Source organism: Citrus clementina, unplaced genomic scaffold, assembly GCF_000493195.1.
Source record: "Citrus clementina cultivar Clemenules unplaced genomic scaffold, Citrus_clementina_v1.0 scaffold_9, whole genome shotgun sequence".
In the NCBI taxonomy this organism is placed as follows: domain Eukaryota; kingdom Viridiplantae; phylum Streptophyta; class Magnoliopsida; order Sapindales; family Rutaceae; genus Citrus; species Citrus x clementina.
This window is the reverse complement of record NW_006261964.1, coordinates 546,771-572,034: the sequence shown is the minus strand read 5'-3', so window position 1 is coordinate 572,034 and position 25,264 is coordinate 546,771. Positions and strand designations below refer to the sequence as shown.

At 33.4% G+C, this 25,264-nt stretch overlaps 2 protein-coding genes and 1 long non-coding RNA gene across 5 annotated transcripts; 2 read left to right on the top strand and 1 right to left on the bottom strand.

The window, feature by feature from the left end:
• Window positions 1–404: 404 nt before the first annotated feature.
• Window positions 405–5,562, bottom strand: LOC18031490 (beta-glucosidase-like SFR2, chloroplastic). Of its 3 annotated transcripts, none has more exons than XM_006419250.2 (11): window positions 5,310–5,561; window positions 3,951–4,332; window positions 3,652–3,790; window positions 3,306–3,472; window positions 2,761–2,982; window positions 2,173–2,344; window positions 1,866–2,099; window positions 1,627–1,776; window positions 1,403–1,532; window positions 798–1,046; window positions 405–620 (listed from the first exon to the last, which is right to left on the bottom strand). In XM_006419250.2, the coding sequence occupies exons 1-10, from the start codon at window positions 5,479–5,481 to the stop codon at window positions 850–852; spliced, it is 1,965 nt and encodes a 654-aa protein (XP_006419313.1). In that variant the 5' UTR covers window positions 5,482–5,561; the 3' UTR covers window positions 405–620; window positions 798–849. The 3 variants fall into 3 exon arrangements, with proteins under 3 accessions (XP_006419313.1, XP_006419311.1, XP_024035001.1); XM_006419248.2 differs by having other exon boundaries at window positions 2,173–2,341; window positions 5,310–5,560; XM_024179233.1 differs by lacking the exon at window positions 405–620 and adding an exon at window positions 1,136–1,280 and having other exon boundaries at window positions 956–1,046; window positions 5,310–5,562.
• An 8,889-nt stretch (window positions 5,563–14,451) lies between these two features.
• LOC18031730 lies at window positions 14,452–15,325 on the top strand. The gene is made up of 2 exons (XR_002905513.1): window positions 14,452–14,560; window positions 14,735–15,325. It is a non-coding gene; the product is annotated as an uncharacterized LOC18031730 (long non-coding RNA).
• A 6,405-nt stretch (window positions 15,326–21,730) lies between these two features.
• Window positions 21,731–25,200, top strand: LOC18031378 (gibberellin 2-beta-dioxygenase 2). The gene is made up of 3 exons (XM_006419243.2): window positions 21,731–22,333; window positions 24,147–24,483; window positions 24,753–25,200. Exons 1-3 carry the CDS (start codon window positions 21,939–21,941, stop codon window positions 25,023–25,025), a joined length of 1,005 nt encoding a protein of 334 aa, XP_006419306.1. The 5' UTR covers window positions 21,731–21,938; the 3' UTR covers window positions 25,026–25,200.
• The last annotated feature ends 64 nt before the right edge of the window (window positions 25,201–25,264 follow it).

Genomic DNA, 25,264 nt, shown 5'->3' with positions numbered 1-25,264 from the left:
ACAATTGGTAGTATCACTTGAAAGTGCGAATATGAAAATAGTGAAGTTTTTTCTGCTTGTAAATCACTTATATGACATGGGACGAAAACAATCTTGAATGTAGCAGTTATTTTACTCCTCATATAATAACTAATAGGGGTTAGAATATAAATTTGTAAAAGAAAGCAAATAGAAAATGCCATCACAAAATTTACAATCCCAAGTTGCTCTTTCAAAATATTTTTTGAAAGAAAAAAATTCACAGGTTGCCAGGACTAGAAGGCACATCGGTCGCGTGACATTAAGTGTCAGCTTATGATTTGTCCTTTTTATCTTGGAGATGGCATTTTGCACGGTTCACCCGTCTGTATCTGCTTCTCAGCATTAAAAGCATAAATTAAATTCATCCTAAATTGATGCAGAAATAAAGGAAATCTACAGAGGGAATTGTTATATATTAAGATGATTTCTTACATACGTAATTTGTTTTCCAAATTAATTATTTATACAACATTTCATTTGCATCATTTCTAAGAAAAATAACCAATCTGTTTCAATAATATATGACCGCCAGGCGCCAACATCCTTATGAACATCATTTATCTGTTGCAACAGATACCTTTAAGCAATTGAATCATGTCCTATCAATTCCCAAAAAAAAAAGAAAAAAAAAAAGAGAGCATTATGCACAAAATAAGCATGTTTTTTTCTCTAATAACACAGATTAACAAAAATAAGAAACAAGGAAAACAGCACGTCGTAAATCTCGTAGGTTTGGAAGACTAACACAAAAGAAGGTGCTACGGAAGTTGGCATACCTCGGTAGCTTTAGAGAAGGAAATCATAAAGATCGCCAGCAGAGATAGGCACTTAGATACTGAATTGAAGAGGTTGGACAACCAATTCAGCATCATCCTTCTGAGGTTCTCTTTTCTTTATAATAGAGAATGGTCTCAGAATGCATCTTGATAAGCGGCTTAGTGGGTCCTGCAGACCTTCCATCTGATAGTGTCCAAACCGCCAATCTCGTTGGATATAAGGCCGTTGAGTTGGTTCATCAAGGCCTCCTGTCAAAAGAAGGAAATGAATGTTATTGCATACCTTACTTAGAGGGATCTCAATAAAAATAATTAAAAAAATGAATTACAACTACCACCATTGACAAGGAATATGATTCAGATACATGTATGATACTTATGCTCCACATGACTAGTTTGGCCTACACAAATTTATAATGTTTTTCCAAGCTCTTCATACTACTAGTACTTCTTAGTCAGGGGAAAATCTGAAATCTAGTTGGCCTGTTAACAAAGCAAAGATTAAGAATACAGGAGTACAATTAAACAAGCAAGAGTCTTGGATGCAAGTGATTGATAATGAATAACAAGAGTAAATTCCAAGAAGATGAAATGAGTTCATTTACCTGCATACATCAATCCATGTTTATTAACTGCCCGATAGAATGGTCGTGTCTTTTTTTGTTTAGCAGCTAATTGAAGTTCACTCCATGCACGTGCTCGGTCTTCACGTGTGACTTTACCAGTAGTGACTACCTGAAATCAAGATTTGATCTAAACCATTGATAAACACCACAAGAGTTTCCAGAAGGACCAAGATAGTCAATGCAAAACAAAAATGAACTGTTACCTTGGTAAATAGATGGTACGAAGGACGAGGAATGCGGGCAAGATTGTTTGCCCGGTCCACTGCAACGAGTCCAAACTTGGGACCATACCCATCAGCCCATTCCCAATTGTCAGAAATAGTCCAAAAAAGATAACCAATCACAGGGACACCCTGTAAATCAACAATGATAAGGTCTAACATATGACGATTATATAATCAATTAACCAAATTTCAATGAGTGAAAAGCTAAGAGACAAAACTGTAATCATGGCAGCATAAACAGCAAGCAAATGTTCTATAAGATATGGTCGACGAATCAGATCTGTCTCATCAGAAACCCCATTTTCTGTTATGATGAAGGGTAAGTTCAAATGCTTGTATCTTTCATGGAACTGGTGCAGCACACGGAACAGACCATCAGGATATACGCCACGTCCAGATTCACTGTACTCATCAGTCTCTACTAGCTTCAAGCCAGGACCAGAGACCACTTCCTGCACAGAGAAATATTGATTGGTAAGACCGGGTTGTTTACAATCTTACTGAATAAAGAGGCTAAAAAAGCACCTGTCCGTAGTAGTTAATGCCCATAAAATCCAGCCTGTCAGAGATACTATCCACATATGGAAAGGTGGTAAGGGTATTAGCCAATGTAACCGCAGCAACATCAAAGAGACCATATGGTCGCATAAATGATACATGGTGTGCTACCCCAACCTTCGACTTTGTTGATGTGCTGCTGAAAGTAAAAGAAAAAGTAATGGTAAAATTGATATGATGGAAAAGCAATAGAAACTTAGTGGATGCATTAAAGTAACTCGCTTATCAAGCAATTATGGAGATGTAAGAAAAATGTAAGTTGTGAGAAGAGATACAATGCTCAGAATTTAGAAAAGAATATACACAGAGACAAATGTGATGACGAAAATATTTCAGTAAACAGCCTCAGTTACTTTGAATTAAAGGAATTTTCAGTTATGTTGATTTGAGATGGATAAGTCATTTGTCCACAAAATGTATAGCTTATACAGGAAACACAAGAATCATAAAATAAATTTGTGTGTTTGTGCTAACTACTCAGTGTTCCAACTTGCCATCTATCAAGAAAAATTCAGTGCAGGATTCTTTTCTGAAGCTTATAAGGGGAAGAAAAACCTTTTTGCATGAATATAATCATAGGCCTTTGAGTGTGCAATGGCCATCCAATGCATGGCTTGATTGAAAACACCAGTAGGTAAGGCAGAAGTGGCAACTTCCAGCATATCAGGATTACCACCAGGCCAAGTCCCCGCACAGTAAGTGAGCATACAAAAGACATGCGGCTCATTAAATGTTACCCAATAATCTACGATATCTGATACACTGTCGACAACAAGCCTGCAGAAAAGCAGAACATGTAAGACTTGCAAGGCTGATAAGAAAAATACTAGTCATTCCCTAAAGCAAGAAACCACGTGCATACATCGGAATTGATTGCCATTGCCAAATCAATTACTAGAAATCATTTTCCTTAAGGGTACATTTCACTTAATTTTGATTTACGAATAACTATAAATTTGTGTTACTATCATTTTGTTCCTGAAAGGTGGATAAAAACACAGAGCAGCCACTGATACAACCTTCATCATTTCAGAAAATTGATGGTAACTTGAACAGCTGGAAAAATCCATGAAATAGTCGACAGTTAAAGCAAAACTAACCTGGTAAAATCCATGAAATAGTCAATAGTTTTTTCCAGCTTCCAACCGCCATACTCACCAGCCCATGCTGGCAATGAGTGATGGAACAGGGTCAGCATCACTTTCATTCCATAGGAGCGAACCCTATTGATGATCCACTTATATCGCTCCAGTGCTGCAAAATTAACCTAGAAAGAAAGTCATGCAACATAGCTAAGCAAAGATACAGCTCAAAAAATGTCAAGAGTATGAAATTTGGGTGGATTTTCTAATGGTAAGTTAAACGTCAGAACTGTTTTAGGTCTCCAACCAGGGTTCAAAGATTCAATCAAATGCATTAGCTATATGAAAAATAAATAAGACTTACAGTTTCTTTAAGACCATTGACTGGCTCCGCAGGCATGATCCTTGACCAATCAATTCCCAGCCGAAAGACACTGACACCAGTGTCTTTTGCCAGCTTCAGTTCTATATCAGGATCAGACCAAAATCGTAGCCTTTCTTCCCTGCAACATATCAAGTTATTGAATTGAGGAAAAAAGAGTGAGTTTTGAAAATGCAATGATTGAAAAAGAAATGATACTGGGCTAGACCTATGCTAGATACATTTCCTAATAAAAACAGTCTTCAAAGATTCAAGACATCAGATTATGTAATTAAGCTTACGGGTGAGGAACATTGTGCCATGCAGTTACTTTGTGATGGACTTCTTCATTTTCTGTTGGTACTTCATTTTCTCCCGATACTTCTTCTCCTTCATCTACTTCTATGTACTTTTGAAATCCCCTAATCATAGCTTCTATGCTTAACTTAACAGGCTTCCTTTTCTTCTTCGTCTTATTAACTTCATTACTCGGTAATGGAGCTTGCTGAGACCCAACATCACCAGCAGCTGCACCCATTAATGCATCTGCAGGTTCCAAAACCTCCTTATATGACTTCTTTCTTGGCTCGTCTTCTGCAAACTGAAGCCAAGCATCATTAAGTCTGTCCTCAACATGTGCTGGTGCCGTAGCCAATCCGAAGAAAAACTCATCTTCCCCTTCCGCTGCGTCACAAAAGACAAGAAAAACAAAATTTTGATTAACAGAAACTGAAAATACTTAGCCACTTTCAAAACAAGAAGACATGCAACATTCTGAGCACCCTACCACTGCCTGTTGAAAACCTCAAACTTTCCATTATACCCCAAGTTTTCTGTTGTTGACACATTAAGATAAGTGTTTTGATTATTACATAATACTTAATAAGTTGTGGGATAAGAATGAAAATGCGGGGACAGCTTAAGTTTTTTCAATAGAGAGTCGGGTTGAGCACTGTAGACAGCATTGTAAAGTGATAATTAATTGTTTCCAAGTCTCAACCCATGCAGCACTAGTCAACAAATATCATGTATTAGTGATTATCAACTTTATTATGACATCATCGATGATAGTTGCATTCCAACTATGAGAAAATGTTATACATGTAAAGTTTGGATGCAAATTCCACACTAGGCCCTAATATAAGTCCATGAGATGTTAAGACAAGTAATCACTTTACAAACAGTTTGAAAGGATCTCTCGTTTTAAGCAATAATAAAGCCAATAATTACTGATACATCACACATGGAAATTAATTGATTGATGCCTAAGGAAGTTTAAGTCTATAATCTAAAATTAATCAAGCTATTACGGCATCACTTAGCATCACATATGGAAACTCATTGATTGGTGCCTAAGGAAGTTTAAGCCTATAATGCTTAACCTAAAATTAATCAAGCTATTACGACATCGTTTAGCATCACTTATGGAAATTCATTGATTGGTGCCTGAGGAAGTTTAAGCCTATAATGCTTAATCTAAAATTAATCAAGCTATTACGACATCGTTTAGCATCACTTATGGAAATTCATTGATTGGTGCCTGAGGAAGTTTAAGCCTATAATGCTTAATCTAAAATTAATCAAGCTATTACGACATCGTTTTGCAATATAAAGGTCCGAAGATAATACCAAAAATGCTAAAAAGAAGTTCATTCACTAACCGTCGACATTGAAGGAGGCCAGAATATCAGCAGACTCGTCAATTGGAGACCGCAACGGCAGGAGGTTCTTTTTCCGATAACGCGAAAAAGAGAAGGCGTTCGCCGCCACAGTCACCGTCACTAAGATTCCGGCGAGCTGCGTCGCCGATACAAGCAGTGTTACTATTGTCATCTATCTCAATTTTCGATTTCATTCAAAGAAGAAGAAAAATACATCACGGTGTTTTGAACTAGATTGAGTTCCATACTGAGACAATGAAAGCTGAGTACAGTGACGGGGCGAGCCTACTGGATCTCCACGTGGTAGGCGAAACATAGCAAGAATGTCTTTGTCTCGCGTGAGCAACACGTGTTTGTTGCTTTAACGGATCTTTGCCAATTGCCATGGGGAATGATTGAATATTTGAATGAATGGCTAGAGTGCATCGTGCCAAACGGACCCTTGCTTTAGCGCGTGAAAGATGCTGTTTGAAAGGGAAATGATCGTGTGGTCCTAGAATTATTTGGAATGGTGGTCCATCCAATCTAATGGCAGTGCTGTTGCGAGCTTTCCGCATATTTATGGCCGTTAGATTTTGGAGGGTGAAAAGGCACCGCTTCAGCTCAAATACTTTGACAATTTTGTCGATTTTTGTTAGCAGTAAATTTTTAAATAATTTTGAGAGGATTTTGAAGATTGTTAATTTATTAATTAGAGGGATAAACTGAAATTAAGCATTTTTAACATGATAAATAGACATTAAGATAAGGAAAAAGAAATTTTTAAAATCTCACTCCTTCTCATGAGTTGTTATTTATTTTATTGAAAAATTATTCTCGATTGCATTTATTTTTTTTTCATTTTTTACAGTGGTTTTGTTTATTTGATGTGACATTAGATGATAGTTAAGTAATTTTTTAAGTTATGAAATCATTCGTCCAATAAATAAGTAACATATAGTATTAGAATTTAGGTTGGAATTCAAACGTTAGGATCTCTAACATTATTGTTTAATATTTACGATGTGAGTAGACTTTAAAGCTTTGAATTTGCTTCGTTCAATTGTAGACGTGAATGGCGGAATATAAATAGAGAAAAAGTTCTTGACATTGTTGATATGTTTATGTTGGAGCACGATGACCACAAATAAGCCTGCAAGTATTGAGGGGCGGCTCAAGTCAAAGTATATGATACTGAAGCCGATGATTAACTACATGCAGTTTGCTGTAACAATATAGTAATACAGTAGGGGTAAAATAAAGGGACTAGTGATAATGATTAAACTTTTGAGTATCATCTATAATTCAAAGTTACAGCTTGTAAAACTCCAGAAGAAGCTTAAGCTTTACGTACATCAAATTAAATCTCCATTGCGGCCTAGCAGGTCGGTCTTTAGAAGAAGAAAGCAAATTAAAGAAAGTAGAAAGGGCTGTCACTATGGAATAATTTGGACAGTGTCATTACAGACACATTATAAACCAGAATAAGTAAATAATTACTTATCAGTCCATTCAGAAACGAGACAGAAAATTAATGGGGGAAAAGAAAGGGCTCGCGCTCCGCTTCACCTTCAATCGAAACCATAGCTGTGCAGCAGTTCTCTCACCTTCTCTTTGCATTAGGCTTTTCTGCAAGATAACTAGCTTAGGACAAGCAAATTAAAGGATCACACCATGTGCATAACACTGCTTCATAAAGGGGGGAAAAGAAAAACTTACTTAGTAATAATTAATACCTTATAGACATACACTCACACTTAACATAGATTGATTTAGATTTCATGGTGGTGGCTTGATCCCCATATCCATTTCTATGAAAAAAGAACTTTTACTGTTCTTTATACGTATAGTAATGTCTGCCCCCCAAAATAATAAAAACAAAAAAAAACACACACAGAGACCACTACACCAATCATAGAATCACGTGAAAGAGGCCTACAAGATTTGATTGTGAACTATCCGATCAAGACGCCTATACTTCATACAGAGTTACCGGCATCGGCCGGCAGTCTTAAGTATCATTTTTCAAAAATATTCAACATCAATATCACTTGAGTGTTTATTTGCCCATTTGAAAATAAAATTATATAAAGAACTTATTACCACTAATTCGTTTGCTTTACAAATTAAACAATGTAGATGTTATACAATTCACATGCTCTCATTCGGCGGCAAAATTAGGTGATGAATTCATATATCATTACTAGGAGATTCAGTTTTACAATATGCATATATGCTGTGATGTATAACAATATTGACACCCTAAACCTGTTGGTGCGAATAGTGAAGACTAAGCATTTGTAAGTATCACAATCTCGGAGATAACGTACTTTCTCTTCTCCATTATTTCATTTCACCATTTGATTTCTTTTTCAATATTTACTCTTCTATATTTATGATGTGCATGCATAGGCTTTTCAGGCATTGTATCCACTATCGTTCATTTGTTATATGGATGAAAGTTTGTAATAATCTTACAAGTTATTAAGTGCAGATATCTATACTTTTTAAAACGAAAATCTAAGATTAAAAGATAGTATACTTTAGTTACCATTTAGCAATCTTAAATAGGTTTTCGCAATAAATAAAAAAAAAAGTGTATTTCGCTTTAAAATTATAGTTGAAATTATCAAAAAAAAAATTATGACGGCCCACTTATAAATTCAAAAATTTTAAAAGGGTCACAAATCCAGCTGGGGGTGTCATCATATTTCATGGATGCTGGAGACCTGTAGTTTGGACCATGAAACCTGAATTACAATTATTCACACACTTGCAAGAATCTTTGCAGGTTTTGTAATTTGTATGTTTCTTGGCCCAAATGGGCCTGTCTTTGCTATTTTCAAAAACACCAAAAAGCAAAAATGGCTCCAATTTGGCGGCATCTGACATGTACATGATGAAATTAAAAAAAAGAAAGAAAAAAAAAATTCAACATTTCTTCTTTTATCTCTACACGCAGAGTAGCTTTTTTGCTATTTGCTTCCCTGATTTGGTCACAAAATTGAAATTTTAAATTCGGGGTTGAAAATTTCAAACAAGCAATGCGAATTACGCAACTTCTCAGAGGGACACATGTTTCCCAAGTAGTGCATGTCTGTAGCCAAATTTGGTCCTTGTTACGGATTTTGAAGGCTCATTTGTCAGATCAGATTGCCCATTTTAGCAGAGGCCAAACAATTGGCCCCTGGCCCATGCCCATGCATATTGATGTACAATTGTTCTTGCTATTAATTATTTTGAGCAACGTTGTCCAACGTATAGAAATCCCATATAGGATGAGGGAAATTTTGTTAATTAAAACGAAAAAAAAAAAAAGTTACACCTACTCGAGGGGACAAATAAAATCTCTATTAATTCTTTTGCAAAGTGATACGAATCATTTTATTGACCAAGGTTGAACCACTATTGGAATCTTTGTGACCTTCGAGATAAAGTTTTCAATCAACATTGTACTGGGTCAAGTTTGACCAAAGCGTCTTGTGGTTGGATCACTTCGGATTACGTGAACTAATTTTTTTTTTTTTAATATTGTTATACAAGACTGTAGGTATTACAATTAATATTTACAAATAGATTTTACAATTGAGACCTTCATCGTGGCATGTACTCTTTTGAAGCGCTGTCCAAATTCTTTAAATCCTCTCAAATATTCGAGGGCTGTCCACTCTACTCACCTTTTGTGAGGAATAAACTGTCTCCATTTAATTATTTGATAATTGAGGAAGGATTGTAAATAAGCCTCATAAATACTTTTATGGAGGCTCGAACTCTTACACTCATTATTCTAAGTGCAAGGACTCTCTCACTAGACCAAAGGCCCGTTGGTACGTGAACTAAATTTCTAAAAGTGATATTGGTCACATGACAAGTTCATAAAATTCTATTAAAGTGACGTGTCTACTTAAGTACGAGCTACATGTCTACATGCCTATTCTAATTAACTCTTTTAGGAAAAAAAAAATCGCAGAGACTGTAATATTTTTATTGTTGGGGCCTTTATCAAATTACGCTTTAAGTCAAAACGGTAACTTAATTACATAAACTTGCTTAATTCTCTTGAAACCTTTTTATTCTAAATAAATAAAATAGATAGTGTTTACTGAACGAAACTTGAACTCGTCAGTAAGTATCCCCAACAATCATATTTAAACTTTAACAGACAATAATTAACTTTGAACATCTTTAAAAAAACTCTTTAAATAAAATTTTATTACTTATTTAAAGAGTCACACAAACAGTTAAGATTTTAAAAGACACTATAATTAATATTTTTTTAAAAAAAATAATTTTTTATCTTCAATTTTATAGAGTTACTTTTTCCCTCTTCAATTTATATTTTATTATTTTTTATTGAATAGAGAGAGAAAAGTACTTTAATTATCCTTATTTTTTAAAAAATATTTATTTAATTAAAATAATATTAATTTATTTCTATTTGAAAAGACTTTTAGATAATAATATATTTTTTTATTTATCATATAAGTAAGTAAATAAATAATTATTTTAAGAGTGAAATTATTGGAGTTTTTTTTTAGAGATGTTCTTAATTCAAACTAGTAGGCTAGTTACGAGGACGGGCATGTTTAAGAAAAGACAAAGCTTTAAGCATGGGCATGCTATGCTGCACATGTACACTAAGAGCCGCCTCGTGGGTGAAGTGGACAGGAAATAATGGGTTGGGGGAAGTCAATTAATGAGCTAGCTGGCTAGCAGCTGCAGTCTGTGTATGATTGATCCAGAAGAATTATGGACAGGATCATGCAAATACTGGTGTTCGCAAAATGTCAAAGACTTGGCCAATAATCGCACAACCAGCTTCAACTTCAATGCCATTTGTTTTGCTACAGAATTTTAGTCATTATTTAATGCATTACTGGAGAATGACTATAGCAATGCCATTGTTTTTTAGAAGCACCTACATTTCCATTGAAGTTCCTAAGTTTTTCAATTATGCTCTCGAGTTTCTCATTTTGACTTCTACTTATAATCATTATGATGTCGGTTGGTTGCATGGAACGAGTAGGGTGTCTTTCGTGCGTCATAACTTAGGTTTTAAGTGTCTTTTTTTTTTAATATAATATACCGTTTTAAAACTTATACCATTTTATTCGTGGGTAATTTTTAAAAACCTCCCTTGAGGTTTGGACTTGTTATAAGTAGATGGCGAGAATTAATTTATTTGTAAAAAACTCCCTACCGTCAGTTAATTTTAACATTGACCGTTAGTTGACTGTGCAAAGAAAATATTACCCTTAACAATAATTTGTAGACAGAAATAACTAAAAAAAAATTAAAATTATTGGTTATTTTACCCTCTTTAAATTATTGATATTTTCTTAAAGTTCCTACAAGAAAGATAAAATTTAAATTTTAAAAAATTCTCTTTAAATTATTGATATTTTCTTAAAGTTTCTACAAAAAAGATAAGATTAAAAACTTGAAAATAAAATAGTTATAATCTTTACCTATGATATTGTAAATTTTTGGAATTGACAAGGATAAAATTGTCAAAAAATAGGGTTTGTGCTTTTCGCGCCAACAATTTTAATTTTTTTTTTAGTTATTTCCGTCTACAAATTGTTGTTGAGGGTAATATTGTCTTTGCACAGTCAACTAACGGTCAATGTTAAAGTTAACTGATGGTAGGAGATTTTTTACAAATAAACAGATTCTCGCCATCTACTTGCAACAAGTCCAAACCTCATGAGAGGTTTTTAAAAATTATCCTTTTATTCGATGATCAAACTGGAAATTTCGCTTCTTTTTTTGTGATTTTTTTAGTCTTAAAAAAAATTTTGTTTCTTTTAAGATTTTTTTTATATTTCAGATTTGGACACCATTTGTTTTACTTTTCTCATTTAAATTAGTAGAATTTTATTATAAAATAATATTTTTTATTTATTTATTTTAATAAATTTACGATATTTAAAATTATTATATTATTCAACTTTGGACGTTTCGTCACAATATGTATAATATACAAAAATTTATAGGGTGAGTAACGAATAATTTAGGAGTGTAATAAAGAGTTTAAAGTTTTTAACAAAGTATAAGGGGCGTTGTGTTAGACGATTAATGGGTTATAGTTATATAGTGAACGCTGCAAGCACTCGTGCATAATTAATTAGCTTTTAACTTGGAAAATTTATAGGCAGTACACGACATCTATGAATCTTTGCTGGCTCCTAAGAGGAGTCAAAGCATGTGGAATTTAAAACTCATGATACTCATGTGGTTAAAATACTACAAACAAAACGCAGGCCAAGGAATTGGGTAGTGAGATTTGCTCGTAATTATATTATTTTGACCAAATCCATCTTTGGAGACTGTGATGTTAAATTAAAGGCCTCGTCAGCCTCACTAGTCACAAGCACGCCCTTGAGGTTCCATTTTCCCACAAATCTCGACAAAATTGTTTTATTTAGTTCTTAGTTAATTAATTAAAAGCACAATTTTTATAAAATTTTAAAGTGCCCGTACTCTCAGTTTTAAGGTTCAGTGCAATTACCTAGATTCCCATTTCCCCATTTCGTTGTCCCAACTCCCACTGTCCTACATTGGATTTTGCATTTAGCTTATTGTGCCGGTATCTACACTTGCTTTGTATGAATGCAAAATGGCAATAAACAAAAACTCCAAATTGATTCTCATTCAATTTAGTTGGCTTTGTAATTATTCTCCAATTTCCTTACAAATGTTTACTTTGCATGAACTGTTATGGAAGAAATTCTTGTACAATAAAATTATTGCTGCCTAGATAACTGTAACCAGCTTTCGCTAGTCTAATCTTGTATTGTAATTTAATCAACATATAGCCGACCTTAAATTGACAAAATTATCAATAAATTAATAATCGAGAGAAGTATTTAGGTATGTTATTTGTTTCATTAAAAATAAACCAATTCAAATTAGTTAAATTGTTGTGTACTATTTGACTTCATACTTTTTTATTTGGATAAATAAATGAATATATATAATATAATTATTTAATGAGGATATTTTTTTTTGGGGGGGGGGTGACAAAATGGATCCTAGATATAGTAAAAATGAGAAAAATGCTGAAATTGGGGTTCCTACAAGGGGTGTTTTCAGTTTCGTGGGGGTATTGGAACCACACGAGCACATCAGAAGACGAACGGACCAAAACCTGCCGCGTGTGGAACAAGACGGGATATCATCTTAATCATCCAATTGTACGGACATTCCCGAAACTGTAACCTACAGTAAAAATTTTCGGGCCGATGAAGAATTGTATGGTTTCTTTAAATGCCACTCTTTCACCTTCGGATAATAATATTTATGTCCATATAGTCAAATATTATTACATAAACAGATCTAATTTATTAATATAAACTAAATTAATCCACTATTATCAAAAAATCTTCTTAAGCGATATTATATTACAATAATACAATTTACTAACAAAATCATAAGTCTACAATCAATTTAAATTCATAAAAACATACATACATCAATTAAGTATACTTTATTGGTGTAACTCAGTTGGTTGTGAACGTATTTTACGCTTATAGTAACTTGAGTTTAAACAATAATAAAAAAATAAGAGCTGGTTCTTAACAAGTCAAGTTTTCTATCTCTATTCATGTTCTCTCAACAGCTTTGGGAGTGGCTCACTTCTTTATTCAGAGTCATATTTCCCACGAATGGAGATCTTGTGAGTTTACGAAAGTTAATTCTTAATGATAGATGCTCTCATCACACGGCCTCCCTTTAGTGCATGACTTACTTCAACTTGCTTCATTATATGTGGAAAGCTCAAAACTTATTACGTTTTGAAAATCATGTACTTTCCTTGTCTCAACTAAAGGCCATCATTTCTTCTCACATTATTTTATTAAACTCTTATTGTCTAGGACATGTAGCTACCTAGGTTCCAATTTATGATATATTGGGCATAAAGAAGCCGTTGTGATGTGCTCCGAATGTAGTTTTAGTTTTCTAGCATTCTCTTCTAATTCCTTGGGTTAAAATTAATACAAATGACCTTGGTAAAAGAAATCTCGGAGAGGCAGCTTGTGATGCTGTTTTCAAGGGACTTAATGGAGCCTTTAAAGGTTGCTTTGCAATGCCTTTAGGTCTTCATTCTTCATTTTATGCTTAAATATTTCATATTATTGTGACTATTGAAGAAGCAGCTAATAGAGGGCAATATGTTTGGTTAGAGAGCAACCCTACTGCTGCACTGTCTTATCTTCAAAATCCTAAATTTGCTCCTCCATAGCGCATCCATAATAGATGGATTAATTGTTGTACCTTGATTAAAAATATAGTTTTCAGCAGCTCTCATATTTTTCGAGAAGGAGATTTTGTAGCAAATTGCTTGGCTAACTTGGGCTTCTCTTGTTCCATGTATACTTAATGGGATTATCCACCAATGGCTATGAGGAAAAAGTTATTTGATGATGTGTAGGGCTATTCTAAGTATCGTTTCATAACTTAACCTCTTGTACATGAGAATTTTATAACTCTTCTCTTTTTTATTAATTTATTTTCAAATTTATATATATATAAAAGTTTTCTATCTCTATTGAAACTTTATTTAAAAAAAGAAGAAGAAGAAGAAGAAGAAAGAGTTTACTAAATATGTATAACTTAAAAAAGTTTGTGCTATAAATCTCACACTTACAAATAAATATTTATAAATAACTCATTCCTTATAATTAAATAAGAAGAATACTCAATCAAGTCCCTCATTATTATTATTTTTTTAAACCATCCAATCAAGTCCCTTATCTTGAATAACTAAAATACCTTGTCTCATCAACTTATTTACTCGAATAAATTAATTGCGAAAATCGAAATTCTATTTTAGTGATAGTCTATTCTATACAAATTTACAAACTACATGCTCTTATTCCGAAAATATATATTAAAAAAAACAGGGACTCCGATGTTAAAAACCCGAGCTATTAGTGACAGAGAAGAAGAGAACGGTAAGGCGGGCAGCCGCGGTCAGCTTCACTGGGCAGGCCCATCTCTGCCAATGACGTACACATTCTTTCTGGGCCTTCGACCTGTCACTGACAGCGTCCATCAGTGCACAGCCCAGTGCCTGTGGCCGCCCACACTCAATTTTCCCCCCCCCTTATAAATCTTTGCTTCCTCCCCACTTTTCCCTTCCATCCTTCGCTCACTTTCTTCTTCTAATTATTCTCCTTCTTCCTTCTCTCTCTCTCTCTCTCTCTCTCTAACTCTTTTCACAAAAAAAAAAATCTCAAAAATGAAAAAAAGACCCAAAATTTTACCAGGTATGCCAAATTTTTCATTCTTAGCACTAACGTCACACTTGTATTCTGTTTCTTATTTATTTTTATTATTATATAGTTGCAAAAAACTTTTATGTTCTTGCTTGGCATGTAAATAAACATATATAACTACTTGATGTTGTGTTTGATGTACATGTACTTCTGTTTTGCGTACAGTAAAAATCATGCATGGAAGCAAAAACAAGAAAGCAGCAGCAGCTGCCGCCAGGGATGGACTCGTGATGGCCAGCTTTGAATTGGGAGCTAGGGTATCCATTTCAATAGCTGCCTCCCGTTCATCCTAATTTGGTGCTATCCTACCTGAGCTTTTTCAATAACTTTTCTTGATTTCTTTTCAAGTTTTTTTTTTTCTTTTGTGTCTTCTTGACCTTGTAAGACCTTTTCTTGACCTTGTAAGACCCCGTGTTGTGTTCTTTCCGTTTATTTTTCGTTCCGTTATAAATTCTGTATCTCAACTTTCTGATATAGGATTTAATCTCCGTTCTTCCCCGTTTCCGCCCAACTCATCTTCTCCTTCCTTGTCTATCCCTCCTGAGCTGTTTGAATCATAGTAAAAATAATTTACGCATCTTTCCTCAATTATCCAATTCAATGAAGGCCTTAAATTCCAATGTGAGGTTTCATTAATTTAATGTATAAATTAGGAGGAAAATGTTTCAACTTCGAAGAGTTGTTGTTGTATTGTATGTAAAGATGAGTAATAAATGAATGAATGAATGAATGAATTAATTAAAAGTGTTTTTGTAATTTTATCATCTTTGTTATCATTTGTGCAGAAATATTATGCTGCTGCCAGGCATCAGTTTCGTTGTTTTTTATGTTGTTGTATGAGAATTAAACAGAAAGAGAGAATAAATATTCTTTCAGATCTGTCTGCGCAACAAGTTCCCCTCGTGACTGCTCCTGTATGTGCAGCATAGATATCCACAGTACAGTATTATTGGGGAGTAAATTAATTCAAAAGCACTTTTTATACCAAAGAAACGTTCTTCAGAAAAAGCTGATTTCCTTGAAAGTGCTTTCCACTCCTCATTAATGTGATGAGGTCAGAGCCATATTTCTTGGGTTAAAAGGAAATAATAACAACTTGAACCCAAAAAAAGATGAAAGAGAGATGGAATTGAGTTAATTTACTTATTTTGACTGTCTTGTTTTTGATCTATTTTCTTCTTTTATGCAAGACAAGTTACATGAAAGTGAGTTGGCTCTCACTTTGGAAGTTGACATGTCCCAAACTGTAAGCTCATTTTTGTTACAAATTTACAGTAGTGTTTATTAAAATAACATATACATGCATGCGTATAGATACAGGTTAGTTTTACAAACTGTAAGTTATAGACATGCATGCATATATATATAGATCCCTTTAATTTTTGCCTGATATTTAATAATTTACGTACAAATATATATATTTTCATCTGATCTTCACTCAAATATAATGATAATTCATGACAATTTTTTTTTATAGTTTAGTCTGGTCAAAAATCAAATTCTAACTTAATTAAAAACCCTTTGTTTAATATTTGTTTGCGTATACTAAATTGAGGGGATTTATATTTCATGATTCCAAGAACTTGTATTTATCATTTTTTTTCCCAATTCAACTTGACATAATTTTATCCTAAAAGATTCCCTTACAACATTGGAAATATGTCACATCGATGGTTTAAATATAGTAAGAAATTTCAATAGGTGGCCATTTTATTATGCCTAATTCTTAATTATTATTCGTGTAAACAATGGTAGATGCCCTACCTGAGAGAATATTTTGATTCGACGTGTCCCCAACCCCATGATGAAAAAATACAATAAGTTTGTATAGTGAATGCGATGTTTATGGATAAAATTTAAGTGATGTTATATCTCGGACATGTCACATGGAAAACTTTATGACATTTTATGTTCTTTGATCATTAATACCCATTACCCGCAAAATGAATACTATCCACATACTTTTTTCACTGCTCAAAATTTGTAGATATGCAGTTCATGTGGTAACTATTCACGGCACTTGTTATAGGGGGGAAAAAAATGCATAAAAGCCCCACTAAATATAGATTTGTTTTTTTTTTTCCCAAAGCTTTATTCATGAACTTGTGTGAAATCACGAACTTGTGAAACTATTTTCAATATGTAGTTGTTCTTTCAGTAGATATTACGTCTAAAAATTTGGATTTTATGCTTATTTGAGTTGTACTAAAGTTTTAAATATCATGTGCTACGGGTGCATTTATACAAACATGGTTCAGATTTAGTTAATCTTACATTTTATACAAACATGAAATCTAAGTCCTCGTACCAAACTTATTACAATATCTATTCAATTAAGCTATATGTAATAGATAAATGGTTTGGAACAAAGAGGAATACAATAGTGTTTTGTAGCAAAAGAGAACAATCAGCGGTGTTTTGCTGCAAAATAGAACAATATAGACTAATATTTTAGCACAGAAAGATAATGTATTGTTCCAATTTACTTTCTATTATGTGCGAACATCAGCTAACGAGAATGTTAACATAGATTTCTAGGACCTACAACAATCTCCTTTCGATATATATGATGACTTCTTTTTTAATACTTTGAACTGAGGTCTCATTTTCCAGTCAATTTTCATCTTGTTATTCTTACTTTTTAGAATTTAGAGTCCCAGAAAGGAGTCATAGATTTAGTGAATTCAAGCACAAAATGATGGTGTCCACAAGTGGGCATTTGAAAAAGTTCAATGCCTTTGTGCCTTGTCGTCCCCTCACTGAATAGTATCCATTTTACCCCTCTTTGCCTTTTTCTGCTGGCATGCAATGAAGCAAATGAAATGTGACAACATAAAAAAGCTAAAAGAATGATCACTTTTGAATCATTGAATGGGAATTGAGGGAGGAAGCAGACCCATCATTTCCCTTATATCCCGATTGAGCACTTTGTGTTAGGTACAAGCAGCAACTGGGGGCCATGTTGTTTTTCAAACTTTTTACCATCTTTGGGTAGCATGCTAACATGGGCTCATTCATTATGCCCTCTTTCTATTTATTTACTTTTTTCTCAAATCATTCCTTCCACGACCTCTCAATAATGCCTTGATGAAGAAAATATTACAGCAATGCTTTGATTTTGACAGAAAGAAAGAGAGAGAGAGAGAGAGAGAGAGAGAGAGAGAGAGAGGTGACTCGTGATGATACAAGATGCTTTGAATTACAAGTGTTTCTCGTAAGGAAATTAGCTCACATGTATGTTTCAATTACAGTATCCAAGAAAATTGTCACCACTTTCTTTCTTCGCCAGATTAAGTAATTGTAGCTATATTTATGCTGGGTTGTTGATATATATAAATCTAGTTCATTTAGGTCGCACTTATCAGCAAAATTTTCTTAAAACGATATAATTATTTATTATATAGAATATAGAACAAAGTTCGAGAAAACATAATGAGGTTTAATTAAAACTAAAGGAAAAATATAAAGCAAGAAAGACAGAAAAATCACAAAAAAAAAAAAAAAAGAGTAAATATTGCCAACAGAGCACAAGAAGAGCCGAAAGATAAAACAAAACCTGGTGGAGGAAGCTGCTTTCACGAATTTGAAATATGTGTACGCATTTTAGCCGATTCTGGTGAGTCCTTTTGTTTTTTTTAGGTCCCCTTCAGCTTTTTGGTCCTGGAGACTGTTGCTATAAGCACCCGACTATTATCCTAGATACACTTCCCATTCGGGCTTGCAATTGGGCCAACTTTTGTACTTTTAAAATCAATCGGGCCAGAATCAAACTCTTCCAATCTTGAAAACTCCTCCTCTACGCAAATAAAAAAAAAAGAGAGGCGGGGGCGAGGAAATGAAGCAGCTCACATGTATTGATGATTATTGCAATCTATCCGCCTGGAACAAGAGAAGCAGAGAACTGACGTGGTGCATTTAGAATAATTTTTTTGGGCTTTCCTATGTGGTCCATGACACTTTAAAACCCAATCAATGAAGGCCCATTTTTTACATATTGTTACCAGTAACCTTATCGCGCGCCCTATTTTTGAAACATTGCCAGAGGAAATTATATAAATTGATAAATATGAATTTTTTTTTTCACAAATATTAATTTAACTTGATTAATATGTCTTCACATATACAAATCTGACCCTAGTACCCCAACTATCTTAAAATCATGATCAATGAGACACACACGCACGCACCACACACACCACTACAAGAAAAAAATATGTAGAGTAGCATTTGAAAAACTTTCCTGAAAGTAAATAGTAGCGCGTGTGTGCGCGCGCACACATATATATCCAAAATAATTTTGAAACACAATGAAAAAATAAATTAACTATTGATAGGAATTTTGCTATGATATGTAGGTTTATAATTTAATTAGTTTATTTTAGATGCTATAAGAATGTAATTAAAGTGCCATTGTAATTTTTTTGTCTTTTTATAATTTTCATCAAGGGAAGAGTTAAGTGGGACTTCATGAGAGTTTTAAAGGGATGTTAGAAGCTCCATTAATCTTGAATCTTTAGGAAGATTATTTTATTAATCAAATTACTTGGAAAATGAAACCACTAATTGTTCTTTAATAGAATGATTTTGACCATTATTTTAAACTCAGAAGCTTCAAATATCTTCGGCAACTAAACAAAATCCATTTGATTGAAGACACCCACACGAATCCATCTCTTAAATTTCAATAATTTTTTTTAATAGCTATTTGCATGATCTATGAAGTAGCCCATTGCGCGCACGCTAAAAATTAAGCAGCAAAAATGGATTTGATGTGGACTTATTGATCAGATTAATTAAGTTAATTAAACTTGACTTTAATTAATCTAATTTTAGATTTTGAAACTTCCTCAACTATCAACTACCCAAATGACAAAGACATTAATATTTTTGATATTATTCCATCAATTTTCTATCATTTTCCAGATGTTTCATTCAGAAAAAGAAGTTGAAAACTCAACATTTGCTAACCTCCAATAATAAAATAGCCATTATGTAATTAATATTTTATGAACATATTAATATAATAACATATCGTTTAATTTTATAATACATTGTACCTATGCAACAGCAAATCTCGAGATAGAAGCTGGCAGCTCTTGATGATGCAAAAATAGTGTTTTTATTTTTATTTTATATACTTAGTTCTCATTCTTTAAGGCTCGAGCTAAGAAGGAAAAAAAACCTTTAAAAATATAAATAAATTAGTTTTATCTTTTTAAAAAGAACATATAAAATAAAATAAAAATTGGTCACCATTTCGAATATGATTGTTAAACAGCCAATTGATTAAAGCCTAGTTAGGTGGTGAGATAACGTGTATGAAAATTTATCAGTTGTTGTTGTCTTTAATTGTTTTTTCCAATTTTAAATTTGTTTCAGCTTATGAAAATCAAACTTTTCAAAAGTTATTGTGCCATAATATTTTACAGAAATATCTAAAGAAATTCAATATTTTTAATCTTGTCATTTTTTTTTTAATGCAGAGAAAGAGTGCAGTTATTCTTCGAAATAGAGTTGCTTTATAAAATAACATTAATGACGAAAATATAAAAATTATCCTGAAATATTTGTAATGATTCATGGGTTAAAAAAAAAACAATTATTGGATGTCTTCAAAATGAAAATTTAATAAATACTTAGCATGCATCTCTGTGTAAATGTATTATTGTTGACGGGGGTTGGAAACTCTAAATTTTCACTTGCAAATCATCGTGCAACGTGGCAACTGACCGATTCTGAACTAAAAAGAGAGAAGAAGAGAAGGAACCTTCTGGTTTTTAATTCCTACAAGGCAAATGTGGGATTGTGGGATTTTTTTATGGGAATGTGCAAACCCTAGACTTGGTTTAAAAGTCAACAACAACTTTAATCCCAAAGTTTTAAGGCATATTCTATTTTTAGAAAGAGATTAGGTGTCCCTGATCTATCAATAATTAATTATCTTAATTATAAATAATTGCCACATTAAGAAGAGTTCTTTTATTATAAAGTTCAATCCATTATTGTTTCATATTTGCTCATCAACCTCGTTATCCACTCAAATTAAATATATATTTATCCACTGATAATATAAAAATTTAACTTTACTTTTGCTTAGATAATGTCATGTATAAGCATTAACTTTATTTTTCTATTCACATTGACACCTATGGTCTATAGTTTAATAATTACTTCGGATCATTAAACCTGTGATGACTCTATTAAATAATGAAAATTTGGTCATATCTATCTTATTGGTTCGGATTTAATATGCATTAAAGTAGATTTAATGATAAAATCTCAAAATCAACTTATTTGACAAGAATTTTATAGTAATAATTCTTTTTAGAGATTTTTTTTAATGATACAATCTTCATATATTAAAAGCTAAAAGCAATTCTTAAGTTATGTTTCATGTAATTTATTGCATGTTCAATCCGACAGATGAGGTTGAATTTATGAAAAAATAGTAATTAATTAGATTGGTTAAATTTATGGGCTGTAACTCACGCAAACCATATAAGTTAGGGAGACTCAAATCTAAATCTATATGTTAATAGTATAGTCAGATACCAAATTACGATCAAGCATGATTTACAACCACCAAATGAGACTACATCTTCACACAACAAACGTCGGGAAAAAAAAGGGGTTAGAAGAGATGTTGAAACCCTAGTTTGAAACAAAAATGGAAAGAATCAATAGACTTGGTTTGCAATTCTAGGCTCGAGAAACGAGCACCCGGAAAAAGCTTACTTGCATAGGAAGCATGGAATGTGTCCGAGAGAGAGAGAGAGAGAGAGAGGAGGGGTTAGGTTTCAATTTTATGAACAACTTGAGGCAATGTGTTATGCGAGTCAAAGAATTGGCTAACATAAAGGTGATTAAAAGCAAAATTAGGTCAAGAAAAGCATCTTAAAAAGGCAACGAAAAGAAAATCATCCCATAGGCCTGCCTAAACCTATACTTACAGGTTGAAATTTTTTGGTATACATTATGAAAATAAATGTACCTTTGAAAAAAAAAAACAAAAAAATATTAGAGCATACTTTTCTTATGTGAGCTGTATACATCAAAACACGTCCTCATATTTATTAATGCATATCCGAATTAGATTTCAACCTGACTATATAAAAGCTTGTCTCGAGAGACTCTGACACAGTTCTCAATAGACTTGTAATACAAAAGAAAAAAGGTTTAATTAAAAAGAGTCAAACTCAAAGCGTAGAAAGTCAACGTGCTTTTTATGACAGGATTTTGCTAGTTGTACTTCACCCAAATCCAAGTCTCAGGATTCCTGAATCCTCATTTTTATATAAATCTCCCCTCTCCCTCACTCGCTCTGTGTGTCTCTCTATATCAGTCACTCGAAAAAAGGTTTTGATATTTCATGCAATTAATAGCAATGGTGGTAGCCTCACCAAATCCTGTGAGAAATGAGAAAATCCTGGCTATTGATCTTCCTATGATTGATCTTTCAGCTGATAGATCAGAGGTGGGAAAGCTCATTGTGAGAGCTTGTGAGGAGTATGGTTTTTTCAAGGTGATAAATCATGGGGTTCCTGAGGGTGTTATTGCAGAAATGGAACAAGAAAGTGTTAATTTCTTTGAAAAGCCATTAGCTGAAAAGCAACGAGCTGGCCCTGCTAATCCTTTTGGTTATGGCTGCAAAAATATTGGTTTTAATGGTGATATGGGCGAAGTTGAATTTCTTCTTCTTCATACAAATCCTCTCTCCATTGCTCAAAGATCCAAATCCATCTCTAACGACCCTTCAAAATTCGGGTACCCTCAACTAATTATTCTCTCTTTTTTTTTTTCCCCTTCCTTTTGCATGCATACTCTCCTTTTGTTTTGTTTAAGTTTTGTACATGGCAAGAAGTTGGTCATACTGATCAGTCCTATTCATGCATGTTATGATGGTTTTATTATAGATTTTCTTTTTGTAAAATAAAATAAAATATTGGACCAAGATTGTCATATTAATGGAATTAATCTACATAGTACATACTTGTTGCCAGCTTTGCTTTGCTTGTCCAACTTGATGAGTTTGTAAATCTTGGTGATGGTAATTAGCTGGGCATGATTTTTGTGAAGTTTCATACACATGTAAAACTTTGAAAGTGTCTATGCATATATAATATTGATCCATGCATGCTTCAATTGATTAGTATTTTAGTTCCCTCCCTCGAACTTTGTTTTGAAAACAGAAAATTGTTTTTAAAAAAACCCTAACTAATTAGTATATACTTTAATTCCCTTCCTTGAACTTTATTTTTTGAAAACAGAAAATTGTTTTTAAAAAAACATAACCAACACCCACTAGAATATGTCTTTTCCTGAATTAGATAAAAAGATGGAAAATATGAACTTGTTCTAGACCAAGATTGTCATATCAACGCAATCAGTCTACATACATGAACTTGGTTTTTTTTTTTTTTTGGGTTAAATTCAATGAATAACGAGTCATATGGGATAAATAAAAACTTTCCCGGAAATTTGGATTGAATTTGTCAGAGAAACTTTCCTTCCGTGTAACACACAGGGACTAGTCATTCAGTGGGTGAAAAAGAGGAGAAAAGATTGATCCACTTTTACAGAATGTAAGTCAGAGATAGGTAAAGCTAGTACAAGCTAAATTTGAGACACATATTTTGCCTGATGCAAAGAAATCACTAGCAATAGAAAAAGAAATAGATATTGCGTTTTTTTTACTCATTATTGGAAGAAGAAAATACAGTAGATAGCAAGATAGAAAGCACTAAAAATCTAGATAGCCATGATAGCCATGATAAGCTAATAAATGAAAGTATGAAACTAGCCATAATAGCCTAGAATTAGAAAATTGCATGCACGACAATAACAAGCACGAAAGCAACAACCAAGACTGAGAAATTTTAAGTGATAATGAAATAGATGAATACTTGCAAGATGTCGTGAATATAGAAAAAGAATTAGAATGCATAGAATGTGAGGAGTGGCCTGAGGATATTAGAAAAAAAAGTAGAAGAGTTTGAACAATTAAAAATAAGAGGTAATGATTCAATTACCTTCATTTACTTTAATTTTTTAAAGTAATGATAGATAAATCAGCTAATAAAAAGAGGAGAGCAAAAGAGAAAAAAAAAGTAGAAGAGTTAGAACACTTAGAAATAATATATAATAATTCAATTAGAAAAAATAATAGTGAAGTATATAAATTACAAATAATTAATTCAGATATAACAATAAAAACTCAAGATGCAGCGTATAGTTTAGAAGATAGAATTGAATTTAAAATTCATATAAGTGAATTATTAGAAATAAACTTCAATCAAATCAAGGATGAATAACAAAAATTTTGAACCCAAAAAATAGAAAAAAGTAACAGCAGTTTCTTCTCAGAGACTTCTTACCAAAAGAAGCAAAGCCAAGATGCATGTGGTGAGAACCAAAAAGGCAAAGGGATTTATTTTTTATTTTTTATTTTAAACAAACTATTATTACAGGCATCATCAGCTTCGTCACCGTTATACTGATACAGTATAGCTAACCCTACTTCTGCTTCTGCTGGTGCTGCTACCGCAACTTGTTTAACGTGTGATATTATTTACGACAGGTCAGCGATGAATAATTACATACGAGCAGTTAGAGAGTTAGCATGTGAGATATTGGATCTAATGGCTGAAGGATTGTGGGTCCGTGACCCATCATACTTCAGTAAGATGATCAGGGACGTTGAAAATGATTCATTTTTCAGAATTAATCACTACCCATCTTGTTGCAATAACAACACTACGAGGGTTGGATTTGGGGAGCACTCTGATCCTCAGATCCTGACTATCTTGAGATCCAACGACGTGGGTGGCTTGCAAATTTCTCCTGATCATGGTGTGTGGATCCCAGTGGCTCCTGATTCCGCTGCGTTTTGTGTAAATGTCGGTGACGTGCTACAGGTAAAATCTAGATTCTCTATCTTGTGGTAATCATAACAAAAGCAAAATAAAAAAGTTGAGTTTGATTCGACTGATTGGAAACTGTGGAACTGATGTATTGGGAATCAGATTTCTTTTGCGAAATCTACGCTGCAGCTTTGAATTCGATGAAACTGTGGGTCCCCCATCAGTTTCTGTCCAATGGAAATTGAGTATTTAATCAATGTTAATGATTCTGTGGGCGACGTTAAGTTACGGCCGTTATGTGTTTTTATTGCATTTCGCTGCAGGCTATGACCAATGGGAGGTTCGTAAGCGTGAGGCATAGGGCTTTAAGTTACTCAAGCCAGTCGAGAATGTCAATGGCCTATTTCGGGGCACCAGCCCTACAAGCGAGGGTCAGTGCCCCTCCAGAAATGGTGACAACCAACAGGCCTTCTCTTTATAAGCCATTCACCTGGGCCGAGTACAAAGCAACTGCTTATTCCCTCAGCCTTGGAGACAACCGCCTTGATCTCTTCATAAATTGCAAAGATGATGATCACAAAAAGTTGCTCGATTGATGAATTTTGAGGCATCTTCTGAATCCGGCCACCCACGGAAGGACAGTTTTGTTTATAATCAATCAATGCTATTGCTACCTATATATTTTGCATACAGGAACAAGTACATGGGATTAGGAAAATATGGCGTTGTAGTAATCGATGTAGTTTAGCTGTTAAGCAAAAAATGTTCCGTTCAATGCTCGCTCTTTTGCTCTTTGTTGCTGACTACTTACAATACCTCAAAACTAAAGCTGAAA